Source organism: Lithobates pipiens, unplaced genomic scaffold, assembly GCF_037356315.1.
Source record: "Lithobates pipiens isolate NorthernLeopardFrog02 unplaced genomic scaffold, aLitPip1_a1.2 Scaffold_16, whole genome shotgun sequence".
Taxonomy (NCBI): Eukaryota; Metazoa; Chordata; class Amphibia; order Anura; family Ranidae; genus Lithobates; species Lithobates pipiens.
Window position 1 is genome coordinate 165,131,005 of NW_027507748.1, and position 27,954 is coordinate 165,158,958.

At 41.4% G+C, this 27,954-nt stretch overlaps 1 protein-coding gene across 1 annotated transcript in view; it reads left to right on the forward strand.

The window, feature by feature from the left end:
• Positions 1-27,954, forward strand: part of MAP3K15 (mitogen-activated protein kinase kinase kinase 15) — a 287,980-nt gene that overhangs the window by 141,771 nt on the left and 118,255 nt on the right. Inside the window, exons 7-9 of the mRNA XM_077480742.1 lie at positions 16,086-16,256; positions 20,019-20,131; positions 26,074-26,233. Coding sequence (XP_077336868.1) covers positions 16,086-16,256; positions 20,019-20,131; positions 26,074-26,233 — 444 coding nt within the window. The remainder of the gene's footprint in view (positions 1-16,085; positions 16,257-20,018; positions 20,132-26,073; positions 26,234-27,954) is intronic.

Sequence of the window (27,954 nt, forward strand, 5' to 3'; positions counted from 1 at the left end):
TCACAGGTTTCCACTAGAGTCTTCTTCCACTCCTCCATGATGACATCACAAAGCTGATGGATGTTAGAGACCTTGTGCTCCTCCACCTTCCATTTGAGGATGCCCCACAGATGCTCAATAAGGTTTAGGTCTGGAGACATGCTTGACCAGTCCATCACCTCATATTGGATTACTGACCTGCGGCCCAGTTTCCGAAAAGAAGGGGATCATGCTCTGCTTCAGTATGTCACAGTACATGTTGGCATTCATGTTTCCCTCAATGAACTGTAGCTCCCCAGTTCCGGCAGCACTCATACAGCCCAGACCATGACATTCCCACCACCCTGCTTGACTGTAGTCAAGACACACTTGTCTTTGTACTCCTCACCTGGTTGCCGCCACACACGCTTGACACTATCTGAACCAAATAAGTTTATCTTGGTCTCATCAGACCACAGGACATGGTTCCAGTAATCCATGTCCTTAGTGTTTGCTGGCTTTCTTGTGCATCAATTCTTTTTTTTTTTCAGATCCTAAGAGAGTTCTTTGCCATAAGGTGTCATGTTGAACTTCCAGTGACCAGTATGGGAGAGTATATGTGCACTGAAGATATGCTCTATTTCTCAGTAAGGGACAGTGGTGTCCGTTTATGAAGCAGTGATCAGTGAAGATCCAGAGGATCGCCGCTGATCACAGCCCATAAACAGTTTATAAACCAGAGATAATCAGGGGGAGAAGTGTTTGAACTTGTTCTCCCGCCGATTATCTCCACACATGGAGAATCCTCATAGAATGACACAGTAACGGGCCAGTTTATGAAGCTGGGATCTCAGCGCTTCACTGGCGATCTGTGTCAGAATTCACACTCCCCGATTCACCAGCTCAGAGGTGGAGAATCGAGGAGTGAAGAGAGAATCTGGGGGGATCTGAGGAGGAAAGAGGAAGATAATTAACCCCCCTGACGGTATTCCCGAGTCTGACTCGGGGTGGATTTTTTATACCAAGAGCGGTATCCCCGAGTCAGACTCGGGACTGCATCGCTGGATCCAGGAGGAGGTTTACTTACCTTCTCCTTTGGATCCAGCGTTGTCTCCCCGCTGTACGAGCGAGCCGTGTCTCGCTCGATGCATTACATCGCCGATCTCCGTGCCCTGCGAGCGTTGCGACGCACGGGCACGGAGATCGGCGCCAAATTCAAAAAGTGAAACAAACAGTAAACATACAGTGTAATGTAATCTTACAGATTACATTGCTGTATGTAAATATTTCACATCCCCGTTGTCCCTAGTGGTCTGCCCAGTGTCCTGCATGCAGTTTTATATAATAAAAACTGTTCTTTATGCCTGGAAACTGGAGATTGCCCATAGCAACCAAAACTGTCACTGTACATCAAAAATGATTTTAGACCAGCTAGAAAACAGCGATAATAAATTAGAATCACTCGCAGAATTGAGCGATAGCGATTTGTGGGAAGATCCGTCATCAAATACTGAAAAGTAATGACAGTGACAATTCTGCAACTGAGCAAATTTCAGTGTTTTTGATTTGATTACATTATTGAATAATTTTTATTATTGTTATATTATTATTTGGTACAATTATTTATAATTATTTATTATATTATAATTTATGATTTAATTTTTCAAACTTTATCATACCCGGGATGTCTGCTAGACTCTGGTTTGGACAGATTTAAGAGAGTTATTCCTAAGAATTGCAGGACTACAATATAAAACGCCAAATTTTCATGCAAAATAATGGTACCGCTTTTAGCACCTAAAATCTGAACCGCCAGGGAGGTTAACTTCCTTATGCCTCGTTCAGACCCCCCAACACTGTAACCATGTCCCCCTGTCATATTTATGTGTATACATATATATACATATATATATATATATAATGTGTATATGTATATATATATATATAATGTGTGTGTATATACATGTATATATAATGTCTGTGTGTGTATACATGTATATATTATGTAGGGGGACGCTTTATTTTACTAACATTAATCACACCGTGTGTCAGTGTATTGAGCTGTGATAATTTATCACTGCTTAATAAATTGACATCTCTGTGTATCGGTGAATTTAGTACTGCAATCTCGTAAAGTCTCACGAGATTCCAGTATTAGGGGCCGTTCTCCAGTGTAAGAAACGTTTGTAGATCGTTTCACTCCTCCAAGGGTGAAGCGATCTACTCCGCTTTATAAATTGGCATACAGAGGAGAAAGATCTCCTCTCTGAATGCCGGAGAATGAAGCACTGAATAGATTTCACTGCTTCATAAAAGGACACCAGTGTACATAGGCCCTCAAGATTCCTTTCATGGCCCGTTTAGCTGCTCAGGAAATTGTCTCGAAAAAACAATTCGCAACAGATATGGCATTTGCAACAATAGCCTGTTATCTATACATTTTTTTTAAAGGACAATGGGAATGACCATAAAAGATACACATGCATACTCATTCATTGTATGAGGCACTCCTTGCAACTTCCATCCTGCGAGAAGAGTACCTGAGCATATAACAGTTTGGTATTGAGTTCTGGCAAAATCCATACATGTTCTGATTATAGGTACAAAATATCTGCAATGAATTCTCTCTGCAGAGGTGCACACTTATATGTACCAATGAGGGCCTCAAATGACCAGATCGTCTATTGCTTCTGACTGATATCTAAGCAAATAACTATTGGGTTAGAAATTTAGGAGTAATTCGTAAATGTCTTACTGATTGGCAGAAAAACTCAAAAATAAGATTTTGTTATATAGAATTTGTATGTGTACAGACACCAGATGCATTGTTTACCTATACCCAGCAGGGAAAATGTCATGAGACTAAGGTTGCAGGTTGGCATTGACTTAGATAAAGGTGACCTGCTCCCTGAAACGTTCAGTCTTTCATCATTCACTCAGTGTCCTGCTTATTTAAACCTTGTGTATGATAACTTATAGTGACAATTTTTGTACAGGAAGTTTACAATATATGCTAACTATATGATGTGAATTGTGGTTTATGTATAGTTTAGCAATTTTGATATTGTGTAAGTTCTATGCAACATGTACTGTATGTTGAACTTGTATTGGTGTTGAATATATATATATATATATTTATATATATATATATATATATATATATATATATATATATATATATATTTATTTATTTATTTTTTGTGCTAAAGGTTGCATACAACATACAAAGCTATTTAACTACTTTGCAGTCTTTTTTTAAGCATAATTTATTCCCAGGTAGTAATAATTAAACTAAAGAGTCCTTCATAGTCTAATAAACATTGTGCCTTAAGCCAAGTAATTAATCCTGTTATTGAATACAATATGTGAACATTCTGTTCTTGGGCTTACATTGATTTTGCTTAATCCAGGTAGCCACAGAAGCATTTTTTAAATTGATTACACTGTAGACCAGTGTTTCTCAATTCCAGTCCTCAAGACGTCATGTTTTCAGGCCTTCCATTATTTTGCACAGGTGATTTGATCCGTTTCACTGCCTTAGTAATTACCACAGCCATTTCATCTGAGGGAAATCCTGAAAACATGACCTGTTGGTGCGCCTTGAGGACTGGAATTGAGAAACACTGCTGTAGACCAAAATGAACATGCAAAAACCAGCAGATGACATGGTTCCCCAAATCATCACTGACTGTAGAAACTTCATTCCTGGCCTCATGCAACTTGGACTCTGTGCCTCTCCATTCTTCCTCCAGATTCTGAGATCTTGATTGCCAAATCAAATGCAAAATTTTCCACAGTCCTTGATGATTTGGGGAGCCATGTCAACTGCTGGTGTTGGTCCGCTGTCTTTTATCAAGTCCAAAGCCCACGTACACACGGTCGGAGATTTTGCCAACCAAATCTGTCAGATTTTGCCCGTCGGATTTAGTCCGACGGATTGTGTCCGAAACTGTTGCATACACACGGTCGGGCCAAGTTGGCGAAAAATCCGATCTTTTCAGAACGTGATGACGTAATTTCATTACGATAGGACTACATTCAGGCTAGTAGCCAATAGCTTTGATGTAGGAATTTGATCTGAGCATGTGGGGCACTTAGTCCGATGAAAATGCTCTACACATGATCGGATTAGGAGATTCGGACGGAATCAGTCCGATGCATACCACACACAGTCGGATTATCTGACGACACGGTCCGATAAGACTCATTCCGACAGATTCTCCGATCGTGTGTGCAAGGGCTAAGACAGCTCAGCCCTCTATCAGGAAATTCTAGAGAACTTTATGCTTTCCTCTGCTGACCAGCTTTATGGAGATGCTGATTTAATTTTCCAGCAGGACCTGGCACCTGCCCACACTGCCAAAAGTACCAATACCTGGTTTAATGATCATGGTATCACTGTGCTTGATTGACTGACCTAAACCCCATAGAGAATCTGTGTGGTATTGTCAAGAGGAAGATGAGAGACACCAGACCCAACAATGCAGATGAGCTAAAGGCCGATATCAAAGCAGCCTGGGCTTCCATAACTCCTCAGCAGTGCCACAGGCTGATCGCCTCCATGCCACGCTGCATTGATGTAGTATTTCATACAAAAGGAGCCCAGGCCAAGTATTGAGTGCATATTACACTGTACATGAACATACTTTTCAGTAAGCCAACATTTCTGTATTAAAAATCCTTTTTGTTATTGTTCTTATGTAATATTCTAATGTTATGAGATACTGAATTTTGGGTATCACTAGCTGTAAGCCATAATCATCAAAATTAAAAGAAGTAAATTACCTTTTTGATGATATTTTCAGTTTATGAAATTCCCCTGTATAGCATATGTGTTTGCATATGTGTTAGGGGCTGTTAATGGTCCATCTATTCAAAACATTTATTTTGGACTTGGAAAATGCATTTTTGCAAGCAGATTTTATGATGGAAGTAAGCAAAGCTTCTGCTTATTTACTAGGATTAGGAGCAACTGCACTTGCAGAGTGCACAGTCAATTGCCTTTGGTAAATCCACCCCCATGGGTTATAAGGAAATCTTGCTGCTGGAGTTCCAGAGAAATAAGGGAAATTAGTGGCCATTTCACACCACTGCAGTGTGTTAAATCGAGTGTCATTAGTAGCACACAGCATTGCAACACAAGTCATTGGTAAAGTGCATTGGGAAACCATTTAGTCCGAAAGGCACTGAATTAAATGAACACATGCTCAGGCATCATTCAAGGCAGATATTTCTTTTGGGTAGACAGGGTGCATGGGTAAATATCAGATCTTTTGACATTGAAAACCAGGAAACAGACTACTCCTTCCTACACATTGACCCTAACCTCCTTCTAATGTCATAACTAGGGGTACAACGGATCAAAAAACTCACGGATGGGATCGCTCCTCGGATCTAAGTCACGGATCGGATATTTTTTCGGATCAGCAAATAATAATTGAATTTGCAAAAACCTGTGAAAATTCCACCACCATATAGTCCCCACTGTAATATACACAATATCCCCAATGTAATATACATCTCCCCCACTGTAATATCCACGTCATCTCCCCCACTGTAATATTGTCTGAGTATGGCTGGGTATGGCTGAGCATGGCTGGGTATGGCTGGGTATCGCCGAGTATGGCTGGGTATTATCGAGGATTACAGAGTATGGCTGGGTATGGCAGAGTATTGGCAGAGTATTGCAGAGGATTGGCAGGGTATCCACTTACAGACCGGACCATTTTGCTGGTCAAAGACCAGACCACTTTTTGCGATCCGGCACTGCGTCGCTTTAACTGACAATTGCGCGGTCATGCGACGTGGCTCCCAAACAAAATTGACGTCCTTTTTTCCCACAAATAGAGCTTTCTTTTGGTGGTATTTGATCACCTCTGCGTTTTTTATTTTTTGCGCTATAAACAAAACACATTATTTTTTACTTTTTGTTATAATAAATATCCCCCAAAAATATATAAAAAAACATTTTTTTCCCTCAGTTTAGGCCGATAAGTATTCTTCTACATATTTTTGGTAAAGAAAATCGCAATAAGCGATTATTGATTGCTTTGCGCAAAAGTTATAGCGTTTACAAAATAGGGATAGTTTTATGGCATTTTTATTAATCATTTTTTATTATTTATTTTTTTACTAGTAATGGCGGCGATTAGCGATTTTTATTGTGACTGCAACATTGTGGCGGACACATCGGACATTTTTGACACATTTTTGGGACCATTGTCATTTATACAGTAATCACTGCTATATAAATGCAGTGATTCCTGTGTAAATGACACTGGCAGTGAAAGGGTTAACCAGTGGGTGGCAGTGTAGGGGTTAAGTGTTCCTAGGGGTGTGTTACTAACTGTGGGGGGGTTGGGCTTTAATTTAGTGAACACTGATCTCTGCTCCAATCACATGGAGCAGAGATCAGCGTCACTAGTTGCTAGGCAGAATGGAGAAATGCTGTTTACAACGGCATTTCTTCATTCAGCCGCTCCGTGAGACGATCGAGGGTATGCCCGCAGAGATCGAGTCCGTGGGTCCCGCGACCGGACTCACGGGGGTCCGGACCAGCGCGAGAGCGCGCCGCCCGCGGCGTGCTCCCGATGGCAGGGCGGCAAATTTAAAGGGACGTAGAGGTACGCCCATTTGCCTGCCCGTGCCATTCTGCCGACGTACATCGGTGTGCGCTGGTCGGCAAGTGGGTATTGCAGAGTATTGGCAGGGTATGGCAGAGTATTGGCAGGGTATGGCAGAGTATGGCTGGGTATTGCAGAGTATTGGCAGGGTATTGCAGAGTATTGGCAGGGATTGGCAGAGTATTGGCAGAGTATTGGCAGGGAATTGGCAGGGTATTGGCAGGTTATTGCAGGGTATTGGCAGAGAATGGAGGCATGGCTGTGACTGCAATTGTCACAGAGCAGCGCTGTGGGCACTACAGATCCAGCCCACAGCACTGCTGCCATCCGATCTCTCCCCTCCACTGTACAGATCTGTACACAGAGGGGAGAGAGGAACTGGCGTCATCATGTTTGTTTACAAGTGATCGCACCGTTATTTGATGGAGCAATCACATTGTAAACGGCCGACGGGTGCACCAAGTTGGCCGCCGCTCCGGAGCTAGGCCGAAGCCGTGGCCTTTCCTAAGGCCGAGGCTGCGAAGCGCTCCGCGGATCGCGGCATGTGCCGATCCGAAACAGGGTGACCCGTTTGGATCACGGATCGGTGACGATAGTAGCCATATAAAGAAATAATTTCCTATCAACAGATGCAGCTATGTAGTTATTGAAAAAAAAATATATTTTTTTTTTTTCATGCATGGAATATCAGTATCTTAAAGCATTATTAAACCCAAGAGCAAACATGTATTATATTGCAGCTTACCAATTTTTAGATGTGATGGCTGTATTTGTTTGCTTTTTAAGCTTTCTTTCCTTTATTTTCACTTGGTGATCTGGCACGTAAATCCGTTTTTTTCCAACAACAAAAGCTGTTCTTCAGATGTAGTAGTTAAAGTTTTGAGACAAACCATGTTTAAGGGCGCTTACAATGATAAGCTTTTATTTATTTGTGAAAACCTCTATCCTAAAAAAAAAAAAAAATGTTGCTGTAACTGCTTATAAAGTGTGAGCTGGACTCTGGCTTCAATTTAGTCTAAATTAAATCTTAATCTAAATCTTCTGCTAGTCCATATATCACTCCTCCCAGATGCTAATTTTCAGTGGTGCCCCTTTTCTCCTTTATTCAGAGTGGGGGCACTCTAATGTACAGTGAGGGGAAAAAATATTTGATCCTCTGCTAATTTTGTACATTTGGCCACTGACAAAGAAATGATAACTCTTTTAATGGTGGGGTTATTTTAACAGTGAGAGACAAAATAACAACAAAAAAATCCAGAAAAAACACATTTCAAAAAAGTTATAAATTGATTTGCATTTTAGTTAGTGATATAAGTATTTGACCCCTTCACAAAACATGACTTAGTACTTGGTGGCAATCACAGAGGTCAGACATTCATGTAGTGCCACCAGGTTTGCACACATCTCAGGGGGAATTTTGTTCCACTCCTCTTTGCAGATCCTCTCCAAGTCATTAAGGTTTTTGAAGCTGACGTTTGGTAACTCGAATCTTCAGGTCCCTCCACATATTTTCTATGGGATTAAGGTCTGGGGACTGGCTTGGTCCCTCTGGGACCTTCATGTGCTTCTTCTTGAGCCACTCCTTTGTTGCCTTGGCTGTGTGTTTTGGGTCATTGTCCTGCTGGAATACCCATCCACGATCCATTTTCTATGCCTTGGCTGAGGGAAAGTGGTTCTCACCCAAAAAAATAAGCAGAGCTTCCCCTTTTGGGTGGAGCTCTGCTTTAACCTTCTAAACCCAAACCTAAAGGATAACTTTATGTTTGCATAATTTAAAATATATGTTCCTGTTTATGGAAGAATTCTCCTAGCCCCCCTGCCTAGTCCACTCAATACAATATACTGTCTGGACTGGTGTACTACAGGAATTGATTAGGAAAGCTAAACATGTAAACCTGTAGACTTCTTCAAGGCTTCATCGTCAATTTTATCTGGAGAGCTCCTTTAATTTATGGGTAGTCTGTGTCCCAGAATTGGTAAAAGTGCTTGTAAAGTTTTTTTTTAACAGAACAAACCAAAAACTGTTACAAAAGTGATTGCAGAATAGCTTGTTGCAAAATGTTTATCCTTGAGGCCTAACTCTGGGGTAAAACATAGCATATTGAAGTGTCTGCCTGTTATTTTTTGATTAGTTTCTGGTTAGCACACATGGTCATGCTGCTCTGAAACGGCTTGGATTGCATAAGTCGTCCCTGCCAGTATGTGTAACACAAAGTTTACTGGAAGCAGCTGGCTTTGACTAGCAGCGCTTACAGAACAAACACGTAGATTCTTTCTACTGTACATTAGCCTATTCCTGGATACCGGGAGATGAAAAAAAAAATCATAATCCGATCTGAAAACTGATCAGTAAACTTTCCAAATCCTGTTCTGATTACCGGCACGCCTACCAAGTGGCTTTTAAGCTTAGGAAATGTGTTTGCTTTTCACTTACAAATCCTTTCGCCTCCATTCACTGTATAGTGACCTTTACGTGTGGCTGGCGGGTGGAAGTTTTAATAATGCAGACTACGAGGTAAATACAAATTTTATCTGTTTGTAAATGCACAAGCAGGGTTATCATGGTAAAACTGCCCCAGTGACAACACACAATGGTGCTGACTCTTTTCTTCTCAAACATGCAACACCTTTTAAACACTAGGAAGCGCAGTGCATTAGCAGCCCGCATATTACCCTTTTAACAGCTGGGTAAGCTTTTCATCCTTTGTGCCACTATGTTTGCACTTTACAACAAAGATTCTCATTAAAATAAAATGTTTGCTATTGTTAGTATGATAGGCATGGTTTTAAGTGTTCATTTTGTAAACCAACAGAAAGAGAATATATATGGTTTTATTTATATGACGTTATATAAAAGCTGTTGTGATCAGCAGGTGTGCATGATTAGATAGAAATAGAGTGCAAGCAGCAAACGCGCTCTACCAATATAGTTACCAAGAAGTTCTGCACACCTTTCTTGTTTAGACTATAGTGAACCTGATTAGGGGCTGGGTCAGGATTATGAAAGGTATATAGCACATCTTGGTAAATCTGTCAAAAACAGGTTTAGAAAATGGTATTGGCCTATATACCATGACAAGCTAACACTAAAACTAACCTTAACCCTACCTCAATGCCACAAATGTCTCAGCCTTCCAAGATTCTCCCTCCTGATTGGCCTGAGATACAGTAGCGGTGCCACTGGCTGCTGCTGCTGTCAATCAAAGTCAGCTAGCCAATCAGGGGTGAGAGGGGCCAGGTCGGGGCTCTGTGTCTGAATGGACACACGGAGCTGTGACTCAGCTCGGTTGCCCCCATAGCAAGCTCCTTGCTGTGGGGGCACTGAACAGAAGGGAGTGGCCAGTATCACAGAAGAGGGACCCGAAAAGTGTAGATTCACTGCAACAGAGCAGGTAAGTATAATTTTTTTATAGGAAAAAAAAGAGACTTTACCATCACTTTAAAGTCATTCTAAAGTTTGTAATAAAAAAAAAAGTAACAAACATGTTATACTTGCATGCTCTGTACAATGGTTTTGCACAAAGCAGCCCCAATCCTCTTCTTTTTGGGTTTCCCACCGGCAGTCTCGGCTCACCCCCCCACTGAGTGCCCCAATAGCAAGCCTCTTGCTATAAGGGCACTCAAACAGGTTTGCTCCTGAGCCACACTCCTTTAATTGGTCCATTTACACACAGAGCGTGGCTCTTCATTGACTCAATAGCTATGATTGGCAGCAGCAGGGCTCCTGCTGCTGTGTAAACCAATGAGGAGAGAGAGACCCGGGAGAGCTGCTGCTCTCATGTACATTGTTGGCTCAAGATGAGGCTGAGGCAAGTATAAGGGAGGGCTGAAGGGGGAGGGAAAGCTGCACCCAGAAGGTTTTTTACCTTACTGCAAAGAATGGTAAGATTTTAAGGTAAAAAACCTTCTACCTTTAGATCCAATTTAAAACTAAGAGTTCTTTCTCATGGAGAGGGTCTGCTCCAATCCTGACAGTAGGTGAAGGCCATGAATTCAGAAGATGCAGGCAATCCACCTAGTGGTAATATTTTTTCCAGATTGGATGAGCAGGATCACCACATGGATCAGTTTGCCATAGCGTTACAGACGCTCCTGATTTGCACTTCTCACCTGGATCCTCTCACTGGGGCTGTTCCGGTGTGTTGCAGGCCATCCCTGCTGCTGCTCCAGTCTCTGTGCAGGCATCTGCCTTGAATATTACCTCCATAAGAGGTATGTCTAGTTCCACTCTGCTTCCCCATCGGTTTTGAGGCGATCCAATTCAATGCAGAGGATTTCTCAACCAGGTTGGAATATACTTTGAGATGCTGCCCCAGGCATTCCCCACAGATAGAAGAAAATTAGGCTTCGTTATGTCTTTGCTTTCTGATAGAGCCTTGGCCTGGGCAAACCCTGCAAAAAAGATGCAAAAACTTATTGTCCTGAGTTACCCTGAGTTTTTAGCTTCCTTTAAAAGGGTATTTAATGTTCTTGCATGCTCCACTTCTGCTGCCAAGAGCCTCATGTCCATCAGAGTATGCGAGCAGTTGGCGATTACGCCATTGTGTCTAAGCACTCAATTCCACTGCAGCTTCATGCCACTCTACTTGCCATTGAGGCTATTGATGGGAGACCTCTACAGCCTGCCCTGGCGACTCATGAGACTGCTCAGTTGACTGTGGCCAAAAAGGCTCTTCACCATGAGATAATCCAGTTTCAAGTAATTTCCTCATCTCATTACCCGATGGTTACTGGTTATCCTTGGTTACAGATGCACAACCCCTCTTTTGATTGTCTTTGTGCTGAGATTCTTTCCTGGTCGCCACAATGCAGTAAATTATGCTTTCAGAAAGTGGCAAAGGTTTTGTGAACCTTGCAACTCTCTTTGCCAGAGGAGTACCACAAATTTAGCGATGCCTTTAACAAAGGTCAAGCTGGTAGTTCACCTCCATACCGTTCGTATGATTGCACAATTGACCTGCAACCTGGTGCCATGCCCCCTCGTGGCCGGGTGTATATGTCTCGGAGGATAAAGCCGACAAACTTTCTTGAGGGTTCATCTGCAAATCCTCATCTCCTGCTGGCTTATTCTTTGTGAAAAAGGAGTTGTATTGATTATAGGTGTCTTAATCGCATCACGATTAAAAAAGGGCTATTCGATTCCGTTGATTATGGAATTATTTGACCGCCTCAAGAGAGCAACGGTTTTCACGAAGCTTGATCTGAGAGGGGCACACAACCTTAAGAGGATCAAGGAGGGCGATGAATGGAAAACTGCGTTTAATAAAAGGACATTACAAATACCCCATAATGCCATTTGGTCTCTGCAACGCCCCTGCGGTTTTTCAGGAATTCATCCACAATGTCCTCTGAGATATGTTGCAGCATTGTGTGGTGGTTTATCTCGAAAATATTATTATAAATTCCAAATCCCTAGGGAGCCACCACACAAATGCCTCCCGAGTGCTACAGAGGCTGAGAGACAATAACCTGTATTGTAAGTTGGAGAAGTGCGAGTTCCATCATGAACAGGTTCAATTTCTGGGTTATGTAAGTTCTACTGCCGGTTTTTCAATTGGACCCAGAGAAACTATCGGCAGTTCTACAGTGGCCTTGACCTGTAGGTCTATGTCCGCTACAGCATTTGCTTGGCTTTGCCAATTATTATTATTTGCCAATTATTATCCGAAATGTATCCGAAAATTCTCTTCTCTGGTCAAACTTCTGACTGATATGACCAGAAAGGAATGTAACCCATAGAATTGGTGTCTGGATTCTATTAAAGCCTTTAAGTCTCTCAAGACTGCCGAGAGTAGGAGCCCTTCTGTCTCAACATCCTACCTCTGAGAGCACTATGCATCCTTGTGGCTACTTTTCTAAGAAACTGTCCCCTACAGAGAGCAATTACGTGATTGGAGAAAGAGACTTGTTAGCTATCATCTTAGCTCTTAAACAATGGAGGCATCTCCTCTCAGGTACCACTGTGCTGTTCCTCATTTTTATTGACCATAAGAATCTCACATTCTTGTCTGAGAATGTCACATTCTTGTCTATCTCCTTGAAGGGCGGGATGGGCTCTTTTTCTGTCAAGCTTCAATTACGTAGTATTGGTCTTACCCAGTACTAAGAATGTAAGGGCTGATGCATTGTTGCCACAGTTTTCCTCCACTTCCAAGATGGAGTAGGTTCCTGTTACTGTGATACCTCCCGATCATATTTTGGCCACTGTTCATACTAGTCTCACTTCACCGCTGGGTGATAGAATTCTTGCCGCTCAGATGCATTGTCCTCCCAAGAAATCTGTTGACCGCTGCTTTGTCCATAAGAATCACTGCCACTGTTTTTCTCCAGACTTACCATTCTCCTAAGGCAGCTGGCCACCCAGGGAAGAATCAACTAATTTGGGCTATTTCTCAACAATTTTGGTGACCTAGTCTCCACACTGATGTGACTGCCTTCATAGCCACTTGTTCCGTGTGTGCTCAGAGTAATACACCACAACACCTTTAAGTGGGCCTCCTACAGCCTTTACCCAATGGAGAGAGGCCTTGGACCCGTGCCTGTGCATGAATTTTATTGTGGAGTTTTCCAACTCCCAGGACAACACAGTTATTCTTATGGTGGTTGACTGGTTCTCGAAAATGTAACATTGTATTCCACTAAAGAAGTTGCCCATATCCAAAGAACTGCCATACATTTTTGGTTGAGAGATATTTTGGTTACATGGGTTGCCCAAGGTTATCATCTTCGATAAGGGTAGTCAGTTTGTCTCCAGGTTCTGGCGAGTCTTTTGTGCACAGTTGGGAATTCAGCTTTCCTTCTCCTCTGCATATCCCCCGCAGTCCAATGGGGCCACAGAACGAGCCAAGCAAGCCTTGGAGCAGTTTCTACATTGCTATATTTCAGACCACCATAACAACTGGTCAGACCTCTTACCTTGGGTGGAGTTTTCTCACAATAGTACCATCAATACTGCTTCATTATTGTCTCAGTTTATGGCAGTTTATGGTTTCCAATCATCCATGTTGCCTGACTCATTTATTCCTGAAAGAATTCCTGCGTTAGAGGAGCATCTCCATGATCTTCGTTCCACTTGGGTGCAGGTCGAAGAGTCCTTGCGATGTGCCAGTGATAGTTACAGACTCCATGCTGACCGCAGACGCCTACATGCGCCTTCCTACTAGGTTGGGGAGACGGTCTGGCTGTCATCTCGTAACATCCGACTTTGTGTTCCCTCACCAAAACTGGCACCACGGTTTATTGGGCCTTTCCATATTCTCCGTAGGATCAACACAGTGGCTTACGCACTAGACCTTCCTTCTAACATGCGTATTTCGAATGTATTTCATGTCTCCTTATTAAAACCTTTGGTGTGCAACCGCTTCACCACCACGTCCTTGCCCGATTCAGGTGGAAAACCATGCAAAATATGAGATACAATCGATTAATGATTCCCGTAGGTTCCAATGGTGCATACAGTACCTGGTTCATTGTAAACAGTCCAGAGGAACGCTCTTGAGTCTCATCCTCGGGCGTATGTGCTCTTGTCATTCTCCATGCTTCCATAGATGGTTTCTCCTCAAACTTGGTGGCTCTCCGAGGGGGAGGGGTCATTGAGGAGGGGGTACTGTCAGGGCTGGACTCTCAGCCCTCCTTTCTCAGCTCTCAGGTTGCTCAGGTGTTGGTTAAATACCAGCACTCATCTTTCCAATGTGACTCACCTGATGATCTTTTCTTGCTTGTCACTCCTGGCTACAGCCAGCCCCTGTTTAAAGTGCCTGGTTCATTTCTCCTGTGTCTTCGCCTTGGCCAAACATTTTAAGAGACTTTCTGCTGTGTTCCTGTTGAAGACTTGCCTGGCTGACATTCCTTCTGGTTTCTGATCCTGTCTGATGCCTCATTCTACGCTGATCTCCGGCTTCCTGATTTACTGGCTTGTTCTGACTACCCACTTTGGCTACCCTGGCTATGTTTTGACCGCGTTTTTTATTTGTACCATTTTTTACAATTGTATTAAAATGTGCGATTTTAACTGCATTTTCTGTCTCCGTCTGATTCATGGTTCCTTACACATTCATGTCCATTCATTTTGTGTCCGGGAAACATTGACAAACCCATGATAGCTCTGTTGGCAGTCAGATGAAAGCAGTCTTTGATGGACTCAAAGGTAGGTGGGTGTAAACCGTCACAGGTCCATTTACATCCGCCTGCCCATAGAGTTGCATGGAGCCTTGCAGACCTGATCAGAAAGCCATGTGAAAGAATCCTTAAACTTTTGCATTACACATTGTTAATTTGTCACAGCTCTCCAGTAATCACTAGATAGCAGACATAAAAGTCATGTGTAAAATCAACTCTACATTCAAAAGGCAAACATCTGAATATGTATTTGAATCCTGTTTAAATAGGCTGTTTAATCTGCTAATAGAAATGTCAATAAAAAAAATCAAAAAATCTAAGGAGTAATATTTATTGAGAAAATATCTCAAAGGGTTTCTTATTGACAGAGACTGTTATACATCAGTGACTGTGATGGCAACATGGTTTAACAATATTTTATTGTGTCTTGAATGTATTCCTTTACTAAAAGTGTATGTAATGGTATGTTCTGTTTTAGATAAAATAGGGAAAGAGTAGGGTAATAAGGGTAGAGATTTTAGCCATCTACACAGTATGGGCAGGCGGACTGTATCCAAGTTAATCCATCGATTGACTTGGGTACAACCAGCATGTCAGATTTTCAGCATGCGATTATTGCCAGCCACTGTAGCTGCATGAAACACTCATTATGTTCTCCCGCCAGGGATGGCTGCTGTGATTTTCTTTCAAGCGATTTTCTCTTCTACAACTTGTGGTTGCAGGAAATTAAAATCACATGATCTCTGGCCTGCCTTAGACCCTTTGTCAATTTTTTTCATTGTTTTCTGTTTTCTCACGGTGGAAATTCACCACTCTATTTGTCCTGGTGATCTTTGTAGCGAGACAGTGAAAGTGAAGGGAAATCCTAAAATATTCAATATTTTTATTGGAATTTTTGCACTTATGGACATAGAAAATTAAACATTATATAAATCCTTCAGCAAGAAGTGAGAATACAGCAAAAAAAGTGCATTACATTATATCCCTGGTAATCATACAAAGGCTCATCAGCCAGATAAACAAGGCCAATGGACACAATCTTGAAAAATACAGGAGGGGTAATAATCGGTGGTAGCAATGGTGGGAGAAACTAAAAAACGGAGTTGTCAGAGCAGAAGGTGAGTAAAAATCTTCCAATTAGGACACCTGTTCCTGACACAACTCTCTAAGATTGGAATTCCATTAACTGGAGGGATTTCCTCTCATTCGTTGTTTCATCTACGGGACAGGAAGTGAAGGTGCATGCCTCCAGCTGGGCACAGACAGTAAAAAATAACTTGATAGAGGATTTAACCCATCCTACTTTATCTAACACTAAAAAAATGCATTGGCTTTTCAAACATATTTCTCAGCCTGAGTAATCATCCCATTGTATTGTGCTTACAGAAGAAATAACACAGGAGATCGGGAGAAAGCTCTTAATGTGATGCTTCAAGTGCTACAGACCTGTGATCAGCCAGCCCCTGATATGTTCTGCTTGTGTGGACGGATATACAAGGACATGTTTCTGGGTTCTGACTGTAAAGATACGAAGAGCAGAGACAGTGCCATTGAATGGTAAGAAGTTTTTTTTTGTTTGGCATTCTGTATGAAATTACTGTATTTGTGCAAATGGTGGGGAGTAATGCATCAATGATCCATACAGTACACTATAAACCTTCTACTGACATGTTAATAATGATATAAATACATAAAAAATGTCCTTCCACCACTTAAGAGTTTCTTCCTCAGTTTCATTTAAAAAGCAGTCGATATTGTCCATGACCTGTGGTGGATAGTTTGAATATACTTATGGTCCCAGCACCAGTATTGGAGATGATAGGGAATAACCAAACTGTACCAAAAAACAAAAGAAGGGACACCGGGCACACCCCTAGAGCGTTAAGTTTAATAGCTAGAAGATGGTAAAATGAGGAAGTTCAGCACATTGATGGCTCTCAAGGTCGTTGTGTTTTGAACACATTAAAAACCACAATAATGCATTAAATTAGAACATTTTTATTTTTTAAATACAAAAAATGGTGTTACACTCACATGTAAATGAAGCAGTAAAACACGTGTAAGTGTGCTTCAGTTGGTGTTTCTACAGCCTGCCTGGGTGTACAGGCTGTTCTACCAGGTACAGTCCTTTTCCCTCCCACTAGGCAACGTGTTTCAGGATTTAACCTATTGTCATGGCCTCTTTTTCAGACTATGATAACACCACTTGTAAAGGCAACCCTATGCTTATCTGTTCTCACACAATGGAGAAATATGGAGTTTTGAGTGCAATGGTTTGCTGTGGTATATCTTTTCATATGACCCTGAGGGGGCTTTATTCTTTGATCATTTGTTTCCGATGCACCAAAATGTTTTTAAAGTGGAATTCCTGGCTAGATATAACTAAGCTTAAAACTGCTTCCACCCCCTTCTAACACTTGTACTAACTACCCTATAGAAGGAAGATGCATATATTTACCTATTTTCAGGGCACTCCAGTCCAAAGTGATTTCCCCAGTGGCCAGCTTCAGGTGAGAGGAGTGATCTCTACTGGAGTTAGAGCAATACAACTAGGTCACATACCTGCCCCTTTATGATTGGTCAAGAAAGTAACTATAAGTTTCTTATTGGAATCATAGCTCTACAGTCCTACACAGAGTGGACCCTTCTATTCTAGATACACATTGGACTAATTTCTCCATAACCCTATGCTGTTATCGATAGATCATGAGAGGCCTACTCTGGCATTTCTTGGTGTTGGCTCATGTCGCAATCATCAGGCACTAGTGCAAGATGGATAGTCCCCCACTATAATGCCTTGTACACACTTTCCAAAGAAAAACATTTCACTCTTTACAAACACGCCTTATTCATGTCATCAGTTTTCGGCAGCACCTATTTGTGAGCAACTATTTTCAGGGATGAAGCACATGAAGAGCAAAATTAGAACCAAAATATCTGATGAGCACGTTCAGAATTCACTGAGAATTGCTACTACATCCATCAAACCAGATAGTGATGCATTTGTTTATCCAAAACAGTGGGAGATTTACTAAAACTGGAACACACAGGCTCTGGCGCAGCTGTGCATAGTAACCAGTCATCTTCTACATTCAGCTTGTTCAGTGAAGCTTTCACAATAAAACTTGGAAGCAGATTGGTCACTATGCACAGCTGCAACAGATTTTGCGTGCACTAGTTTTTGTAAATCTCTCCCACAGTGTCTAATATCACATTGGTTTTATGTTGCCTTCTTTTACAATAACAAATATTTTAAAAAATGAAGTTTTATTACTCAGATACATTATCTATATCAATGATCATTAAATTATGATCTGCCCGACTTTTTCTGCTCATTAGTTATCCTTGTTGTTAGTGTATTTTATGTGGCCCAGGAAGGTCAGAACATTGGACAGCCCTAGTTCATTTAAAATATACAGTGTATATAAAAAGTCTACACACCCCTGTTAAAATGTCAAGTTTCTGTGATGTACAAAAATCAGACAGAGATAAATTGAAATGATTTATATTTGTCTAATTTTTTTTCCACCTTTAATGTGACCTATAAACTGTCCAACTCAGTTAAAAAAAAAACGGAAATCTTTTTTTTTTTTGGGGGGGGGGGGGAGTAAGAATAAAAAAATTAAATAATGTGAATAATAACATTACCTTAGTCGCATTGTACAGCAAAAGCCATGGTCCGCAGAGAACTTCCAAAGCATCACAGGTATCTCATTGTTAAAAGGTATCAGTCAGGAGAAGGGTACAAAAGAATTTCCAAGGCATTAGATATACTATGGAACACAGTGAAGACAGCCATCATCAAGTGGAGAAAATACGGCACAGCAGTGACATTACCAAGGACTAGGACGTTCCTCCAAAATTGATGAAAAGATGAGAAGAAAACTGGTCAGGGAGGCTGCCAAGAGGCCTACAGCAACAATAAAGGAATATCTGGCAAGTACTGGCTGTGTGGTACATGTGACAACAATCTCCTGTATTCTTCATATATCTGGGCTATGGGGTAGAGTGGTAAGATGGAAGCCTTTTCTTACGAAGAAAAACATCCAGGCCTTGCTATATTTTGCAAAAATACATCTGATGTCTCCCAAAAGCATGTGAGAAAATGTATTATGATCTGATAAAACCAAGGTAGAACTTTTTGGCCACAATTCCAAAAGACATGTTTGGTGCAAAAACAACACTGTACATAAACAAAAGAACACCATACCCACAGGGAAGCATGGTGGTGGCAGCATCTTTTATATGGGGCGTTTTTCTTCAGCTGCAACAGGGGCTTTAGTCTCGGTAGAGGGAATTATGAACAGTTCCAAATACCAGTCAATATTGGCATAAAACCTTCAGGCTTCTGCTAGAAAGCTGAACGTGAAGAGGAACTTCATCTTTCAGCATGACAACAACCCAAAGCATACATCCAAATCAACAAAAGAATGGCATCACTAGAAGAAGATTAAAGTTTTGGAATGGCCCAACCAGTGCCCAGACCTGAATCTGATTGGAAATCTTTGGGGTGATCTGAAGAGGGCTGTGCACAGGAGATGCCCTCGCAATCTGACAGATTTGGAGTGTTTTTGTAAAGAAGAGTGGGCAAATATTGCCAAGTGAAGATGTGCCATGCTGATAGACTCATACCGAAAAAGACTGAGTGATGTAATAAAATCAAAAGGTGCTCCAACAAAGTATTCGTTTAAGGGTGTGCACACGTATACAATCATATTATTTTATTTTTTTATTTTTAATTCCCTCAACCTGAAAGATTTCAGTTTGTTGTTCAACTGAGTTGTACAGTTTATAGGTCATATTAAAGGCGGAAAACGTCCTGAAATTATTTATCTTTGTCCCATTTATTTTACATCACAGAAAGTTGACATTTTAACAGGGGTATGTAGACTTTTTTTTATCTACTATATATGTATGAATGTTCTGTTCATGAACGTTTTTGACATATGCTTATGGGTTATATCTTTTGGGTTATGGGTTATACTATTACTTCAATCCAAAAAATCTGAATACATATGAAATACAATATTCCCTGGCAGAAAGCATTACAGTATGTGATGAATATTCTATTATCAACAGACAGGCATATCATCAACCCCTTGACCCATAAAGTACCAATATTTTTTAGCTCTCTGATGCCAAGCAGTTCTTTAGTATTTGTTAAATTTTCACATAAATATTGAAATTTTCAGGCAAACAATTTACATTGTATAATTTTTGCAATGTGTCACAGTGCTCATTTTATGTTTTCAAAATTGCTATTCAAATATTGTCACATGCTAAGATAAAACTACTGAATAAGAACATTATTCCTACCAGGTATCGCAAAGGTTTTGAGCTCCAGCCATCCTTGTATTCTGGAATTAATCTTGCTGTTTTACTTATTGTTGCTGGACAACAGTTTGAAACATCTATAGAACTACGGAAAATAGGTAAATTTTGGACTTATTAAAACATTTGTGCGGTTGATGCTAATGAGTTTGAAGGAAAAACAGCTGGTTATCTCCACTGTGATCCTGTGTAAAAAGAATATTGCTTAAATGTCATACATGTATGCATTCTTATGGTGCATTTAAAAACAAAATTGATCCCTTTTCCTTTGTTTTGTTTCTGTATATTTTCATAACTTTTTATCAATGGATTTGTCTATGTCAGCTGAATCAGAAACTTTAGTTGCCTAAAATTGTTCAGGTTGTTTTGACTAGTTTTAGGAAGTGAAAATAACTACTCATTGTTATCAACCATATACTGTATACTTACTATTCTTAAAGGGCAACAAATGGTTGTGGGTAAAGGTTTTAAAGTGGAACTATGGGCAAAACTTTTCCCTGATGCCACCATGGCAGCATACTAGTGATAGCTCTCTTCCACTCCCTCAGGACCAGTGAATAGCATAAATGAAATGCTCAGGTAGGCCTCACCCATTTTTTTTCCTCATACCTCCACGCACCAGTGAAGAGTAAGCAGTGATATGTCCCCACCTCTGCCTCCGTGCAGCATCCGGCTGGGTTGAGCCTCTCCCAGTGTGAAGACCCAGCGCTCGGGCCGCTAAATTGGGCTAAACAGCCTGGGAACCCCTTCTTTGGGTCTTGATGGGGTCCTGCAGTGTTTCCCTTTTAGGGACGAAATCTGCCAGTAAGTAAGTGTCTTATCCTCTTAGAGATTTTCAAAATGGAGTCAATTAACCTCCCTGGCGGTATGATTCAGTCTGGAATAAGGTGCTGAAAGCGGTACAATTATTTTGCATGGAAATCTGGCGTTTTATTTTGTAGTCCTGTAATTCTTAGGAATAACGCTCTTAAATCTGTTCAAACCAGAGTCTAGCAGACATCCCGGGTATGATAAAGTTTATAATATAATAAAGAATAATAAAAAATATTCAATAATGTAATCAAATCCTAAAACACTGAAAAGGGGACACTTTTTGGTTGCTATGGACAATCTCCAAATTCCAGGCAGAAAAAACAGTATTTATAATATAAAAGTGCATGCAGGGCACTGCACAGACCACTAGGGACAAAGGGGGTGTGTATTTTTTAATACAACACTGTAATCTGTAAGATTACAGTGCTGTGTGTGTTTTGTGTACTTTTAGTTTTTTGAATTTGCCGCCGTTCTCCGCTCCCGTGCGCCGTAACGTCGCAGGGAACGGAGCTCGGCGGCATTCGGCACTGTGAATCGAGCGCAGGACGGCTCGATCACACAGCGCGGCGGACATCGCTGGATCCAGGGGACAAGGTGAGTAACTCTCCCTGTGTCCTCCCCTGCATCGAGCAAAGCGATCCCGAGTCTGGCTCGGGGTTACCGCTCCTGTAATTAAAATCCCAACCCGAGCCAGAAAATTACCGCTAGGGGGGTTAAACCAGCGCAGCCAGATGACAAAATGCTATTTTTGGATCTTCGCGATGACTCTAAACATCCCAAAATATTTATTTATTTCATGATTGGTAAGCTTGCGATCAGCTAAATGGATTTCCAGTTTAACAGTCTGCCTTTTGGCCTATGCAGGTCTCCGTGCAGTGTTAGCTCCACTCAGAGAACAAGTTCTCCGGGTGCACTGCTACCTGGATAACATTATTCTTCTATCCAGAGGTCTGAAACAATTGCTGACACATCAAGAGATTCTCAAAAACACCCTGCAGGACTATGGCTGGTTTATTAACCGGTTCCCGACCAGCACACGCCGATGTACGTCGGCAGAATGGCATGGGCAGACATATTGGCGTACAGGTAGTCCAATCTTCAAGGCCGCCCTGCTCGCATGCCGGTCGGAACCCCGTGAGTCCGGTTGCTGGTCCCGCGGACTGGATCGCCGCGGGCCTACCCGCGAACGTCTCATGGGACAGCTGAATGGAGGAAATGCCGTGTAAACAGCATTTCTCCATTCTGCCTAGCAATTAGTGACGCTGATCTCTGCTCCATATGATTGGAGCAGAGATCAGTGTTCACTAAATGAAAGCCCAACCCCCCACAGTTAGTAATACACCCCTAGGAACACTTAACCCCTACACTGCCAGTGTCATTTACACAGGAATCACTGCATTTATATAGCAGTGATTACTGTATAAATGACAATGGTCCCAAAAATGTGTCAAAAATGTCCGATGTGTCCACCACAATGTCGCAGTCACAATAAAAATCGCTGATCGCCGCCATTACTAGTAAAAAAATAAATAAAAAATTATTAATAAAAATGCCATACAACTATCCCTAGTTTGTAAACGCTATAACTTTTGCGCAAACCAATCAATAATCGCTTATTGTGATTTTTTTTACCAAAAATATGTAGAAGAATACATATTGGCCTAATCTGAGGGAAAAAAATGTTTTTTTATATATCTTTGGGGGATATTTATTATAACAAAAAGTAAAAAATAATGCGTTGTTTTCAAAATTGTCACTCTATTTTTGTTTATAGCGCAAAAAATAAAAACCGCAGGGGTGATCAAATACCACCAAAAGAAATCTCTATTTGTGGGAAAAAAATACGTCAGTTTTGTTTGGGAGCCACGTCGCACGACCGCACAATTGTCAGTTAAAACGACGCAGTGCCGAATCGCAAAAAGTGGTCTGGTCTTTGGCCAGCAAAATGGTCCGGTCTGTAAGTGGTTAATTCTCTAACTTAACAGTTAGTATGACGGGAGGTACTCTGCCAACTCCGCTGTTCTGCTTCCACCAGAAAAAATGGTGGTAGTCAAAGAAGGAATGTTGAAGACAGTAATTTCCACTTGTTTGACCATTTCTCAGTGCCTCAATCTTTGGAGCACAATGTCATCATACTAATAATCTCTCTGACTTCGACAGTTTAAGCTTGGATTTTTAGCACAATAGAGGAAACAGACTGACACAGTTATCAACTGTCACTCAGTAGGAGTAGGAGTATACGGTGATGGCTGAAGAGGGAGAATCTGATGATCATTAGAATAGATCACAATTACTATTTTATTCATCTCGGCAAAGATAGCCTGGAAGGCACACTGCGAGAAACCGTCGGTTCAGTACAATGGGAGATTCCCAGCCAATTGGGGTAGTCTTAAATACCCTAGAAATCCAAGCAGCTTCTTTAGCACCTTTCGCCGTACTACACAGAATCAAGGGAAGATCAGTTTCTCTGCAGTTGAACAACATGGCAGCAGTTGCCTATATTCATCACCAAGGAGGAACTTGTGGCAATATGCTATTAAGAGAGGTGAGGTAAGAGAGGTGAACCCCACTCTGTTGGGGTCATGAAATCACCTGCAAATTCCGAAAGCAGTTTACCTACTAGGGGACTTGAACACACAAACAGACTGACCATCATGCAGACTTTCCAGGGAAGTGGGCCCTATGCTGTAGGTCTTCTATGAGCTGTTCCACAGGTGGGGCCAACCGCAGACAGACTACATTGTTTCACAGCAATTTCAAACTTAAGAGGATGTCTGAATCAGTTCCGCACCGCAAGGCAGAGGTGACAAATGCCTTGATTTTCTCCATGGAATTGCAATCTAGCCTATGTATTTTCCAACAACATTTCTCGTAATGAGATTCCTCTTGAGGCTGTCAAGATTGAACATGGTAATCATATCCATTCCTCCATTTTGATGGCCTTGAGTAATCGTGGCCATTCATCCCATGAGACAGAAGCCAATTCCCCTTTGCACGTACGCATGGCTGCAAACAGGACGACTGATAGGGGAAGCTTGAGAACCTAGCCTGCTTCAGGATGATCTCTATCTTATGGAGTGTGAGAAGGCACTTTACTAACAACATCTTTTCCACAATCTGGAACAAGTTTGCGTTATTTCTCAGCATTGGGAGATATTAATACTACGGCACCTTCGGTGACAGCTGTTCTGGACTTCTTGTAGACCAGATTAGACATGAGCCTTAGCCTATATTCCTTGAGATTGCAAGTGTTGACTAGGTTGGCAATAACAAGGCTTAAATGTGTCCCGGAATTCCTTTCGTTTGCACTAGTTTGAAGACAGTCAGGAGGTTTCGACCACCACGAAAGTGGTTCTTTCCCAGTGGAATCTATCTGTGTTGCTGGATTTCAAATCAGTTCGACCATTTGCTCCAACAGAACAGATCAGTTTGTGACATTACCTACTAGGCAGTATCTATTGCAAGATCTTCAAGCAGAAGGATGTCTTAGATTCAAGCTCAGAGTGCTTCAGAAAAAGATATTGTTTTCTTTCCAGAAGGAGTAGACTTGTGTCTGGTGGATCATCAAGGGTAGGGACAGCCCTCCATCTAACAGCCATATGGGCATTGCCTAACTTCCCAGAGGAGCGCTTAGGAGGGTCACACAAATTGGACATGTACAGAACTTGAAGTCCCTATCCACAATTGCCCTTTTCAGATCATGTAATAAGTCTTTCAGCTGGAATTCGTCAGGGAAAAGAGGCTACCTCCTGGACTTAGTAGGTTTGGTCGTGCATATAGGGCGAGGGGTCGTGAACCTCCTTCCTCAGTGGATACATACTCTCCCAGCGCAGATTCATTCTCATGGGCTGCCCATTCGAAGGCGTCCATGGAATCCATCTGCAGGGAAGTATTATCTTCTGTTCCATTCTAATAAAAAATTGATTAGATGAGTAGAACCCACCCTGTCAGCTAGTTATTCATCACTAGTATGCTGCCATGATGGCATCAGGAAAACTGACGCCAAACCATGGCAGCATACGGACCCATCCTTGTACTTTTTGGTATGTAGCTAATTACAAAGAATTGGATGGGGCCTAACTTGGCCTTTAATTTATGCTATTCACTGGCTGACATGGTTTGGCATCAGGAAAGGAAAATAATGGAAAGTATTTAATACAATTTTACATTTTTTTTACATTTTGGATAGAGCAAGGGAGGGTTATAAACCCTGTTGTTTTTTTTTTAGCCATCTGTGCCCCATTGTGCATCATTTCCTTACTTCCTATCCCATAGCCAAACAGGAAGTGAGTAGTCTTTGGGGTTGATTTACTAAAGGCAAATAGACTGTGCACTTTGCAAAGTGCAGTTACTCCAGATATTAGTAAATGAATGGAAACTTCATTTTGCAAAGAATACCAATCACATGCAAAGAACATAAAAAACAGCAATTTTGCTTGCACATGATTGGATGATGGAAGTCAGCACAGCTCTCCCTGATTTACTAAGCTCTGGAGCAATTGCATTTTCAGAGTGAAACTTCTCTTTGCAAAGTGCACAGTCTATTTGCCTTTAGTAAACCAACCCATTTGTGTCAACATATCTAACAGGTAACATTCTAAAATATAACAAGATCATCGAAATATTGTAGACAATTAAGCAGTCTTTTTAAAGTTAACCTGTCACTTTTCACATATGGGACAAACTAACTGGTTATTTTTACAGCCAATCTGCTAATACTTACCGTTCCCTGTCATCCTGCCGACCTGCCCTGTGTAAGCTTCACGTTGCTCTTTGTGAGAGCTAAGGTCCTTCCCCTCTCTTCAGTGAGATAGTAATTCGACCTGGGCATTGGCTGCCTAGTATAAGGAAGGAAAGAAGGCTGACATTCCCCTAATGCATGAAGGTACCAGGTATATTCAAGGGGTTCAATTAATAGTATCATAGAAGGTGGGCTTTATAGAAAGTCTCATTGTCCTCCTACTGACCCCTTATGGTTGTAATATGCTTATCTCCCACGGGATTGTACCAAACCAGACTTAAGTAGAATGTATGAACTTTTTGACTTTAGTACAGTTGCTGTGTTTGCTGAAAAGATTTTGGGATTGTTTTCACTTGTTGCCTGCAATTGCTCTTTAATCTGTAGACACCTCTGTGAATATATCCACAGTTTTAATATTTACAGCAGTTGTTCAAATGTTAGCACCTATATTAGAAGTTTTTTTTAACTATTAAGTGTACTTCATTTTAGGTGTTCGCTTGAATAGTCTTTTGGGAAGAAAGGGCAGTTTGGAAAAAATGAACAACTACTGGGACGTAGGCCAGTTCTTCAATGTGAGCATGCTGGCCAGTGACATCGGAAAAGCTGTACAGGCAGCCGAACGTCTTTTTAAGCTGAAACCTCCAGTCTGGTAAGCCGTTATTAAAATGGGTTTGGTTTGTAGAGTACAGTAAGTTTCGTAAGTTTCGTAAGTTTACATATCCTGGCAGAATTTATGATTTCTTGGCCATTTTTCAGAGACGATGAATGATAACACAAAAACATTTCTTTCTCTCATGGTGTTTGGATGAAGCCATTTATAAACATTCAACTGTGTTTACTCTTTTCAAATCATAATGGCAACAGAAACTACCCAAATGACCCTGATTAAAAGTTCACATATACCAGTTCTTAAAGAGGAACTGATGGATTTTACTTCCTCTTTTGCTCCCTGCAAAGCCTGCAAATTAAAAGCATAATGGGCTAGTATGCATCACTTACTAGCCCATTATGTGACACTTACCTGCAAACAAATCCATTGCATCCATCTTCGGCCCTCTTCCTTCCGGGGGCCGCAGACTCCGGCTCTGTGACTGGCCGGAGCTGCGTGACGTCACTCCACCAGTAACGGCACATGCTGGGGAAGAAATGGCACGGAGGTCCGTTTCTTCACAGCACATGCGCCGATTACATCATCAGTGCACTACAAGTGAAATATCTCCTTGACGGCGCACGTTTAGGAGATATTTCCACTACCTATAGGTAAGTCTTATTTTAGATAGTTAAAAGTCAAGAGGTTACAACCACTTTAATACCGTGTATTGCCCCCTTTAACATCAATGACAACTTGAAGTCTTTTGTGGTATTTGTGGATGAGGCTCTTTATCTTCTCAGATGGTAAAGCTGGTGATTCCTCTTGGCAAAAAGCCTCCAGTTCCTGTAAATTCTTGGGCTGTCTTGCATGAACTGCACGGTTGAGATCTCCCCAGAGTGGCTCAATTATATTGTGGTCAGAAGACTGAGATGACCACTCTAGAACCTTCACTTTATCCTACTTTAGCCAATCTCAGGTCAACTTGGCCTTGTGTTTTGGATAATTGCCATGTTGGAATGTCCAAGTACGTCCCATGTGCAGCTTCCTGGCTGATGAATGCAAATGTTCCTCCAGTATTTTTTGATAGCATACTGCATTCATCTTGCCAACAATTTTGACTAAATTTCCTGTGCCTTTGTAGCTCACACATCCCCAAAACATCAGCGATCCACCTCCATGTTTCACAGTAGGAATGGTGTACCTTTCATCATAGGCCTTGTTGACTCCTCTCCAAATGAAACATTTATGGTTGTGGCCACAAAGTTCAATTTTTATCTCATCACTCCAAATGACTTTTTTCCAGAAGGTTTGAGGCTTGTCTATGTGCTGTTTGGCGTATTGTAAGTGGGATGCTTTGTGGCATTTGCGTTGTAATGCCTTTCTTCTGGAGTCTCGACCATACAGCCCATCTTTTTTCAAGTGCCTCCTTATTGTGCATCTTGAAACAGCCACACCACATGTTTTCAGAGAGTTCTGTATTTCACCTGAAGTTATTTTTGTGGGTTTTTCTTTGCATACCTAACAACTTTTCTGGCAGTTGTGACAGATATTTTAGTTAGTCTACCTGTCTGTGGTTTGGTTTCAACAGAACCCTTCATTTTACACTTCTTGATTAGAGTTTGAACACTGCTGATTGGCATTCTCAATTCCTTAGATATCATATTATATCCCTTTCCTGTTTTATACAGTTCAACTACCTTTTCACGCAGATCCTTTGACAATTATTTTGCTTTCCCCATGACTCAGAATCCGGAACTGTCAGTGCAGCACTGGATGAA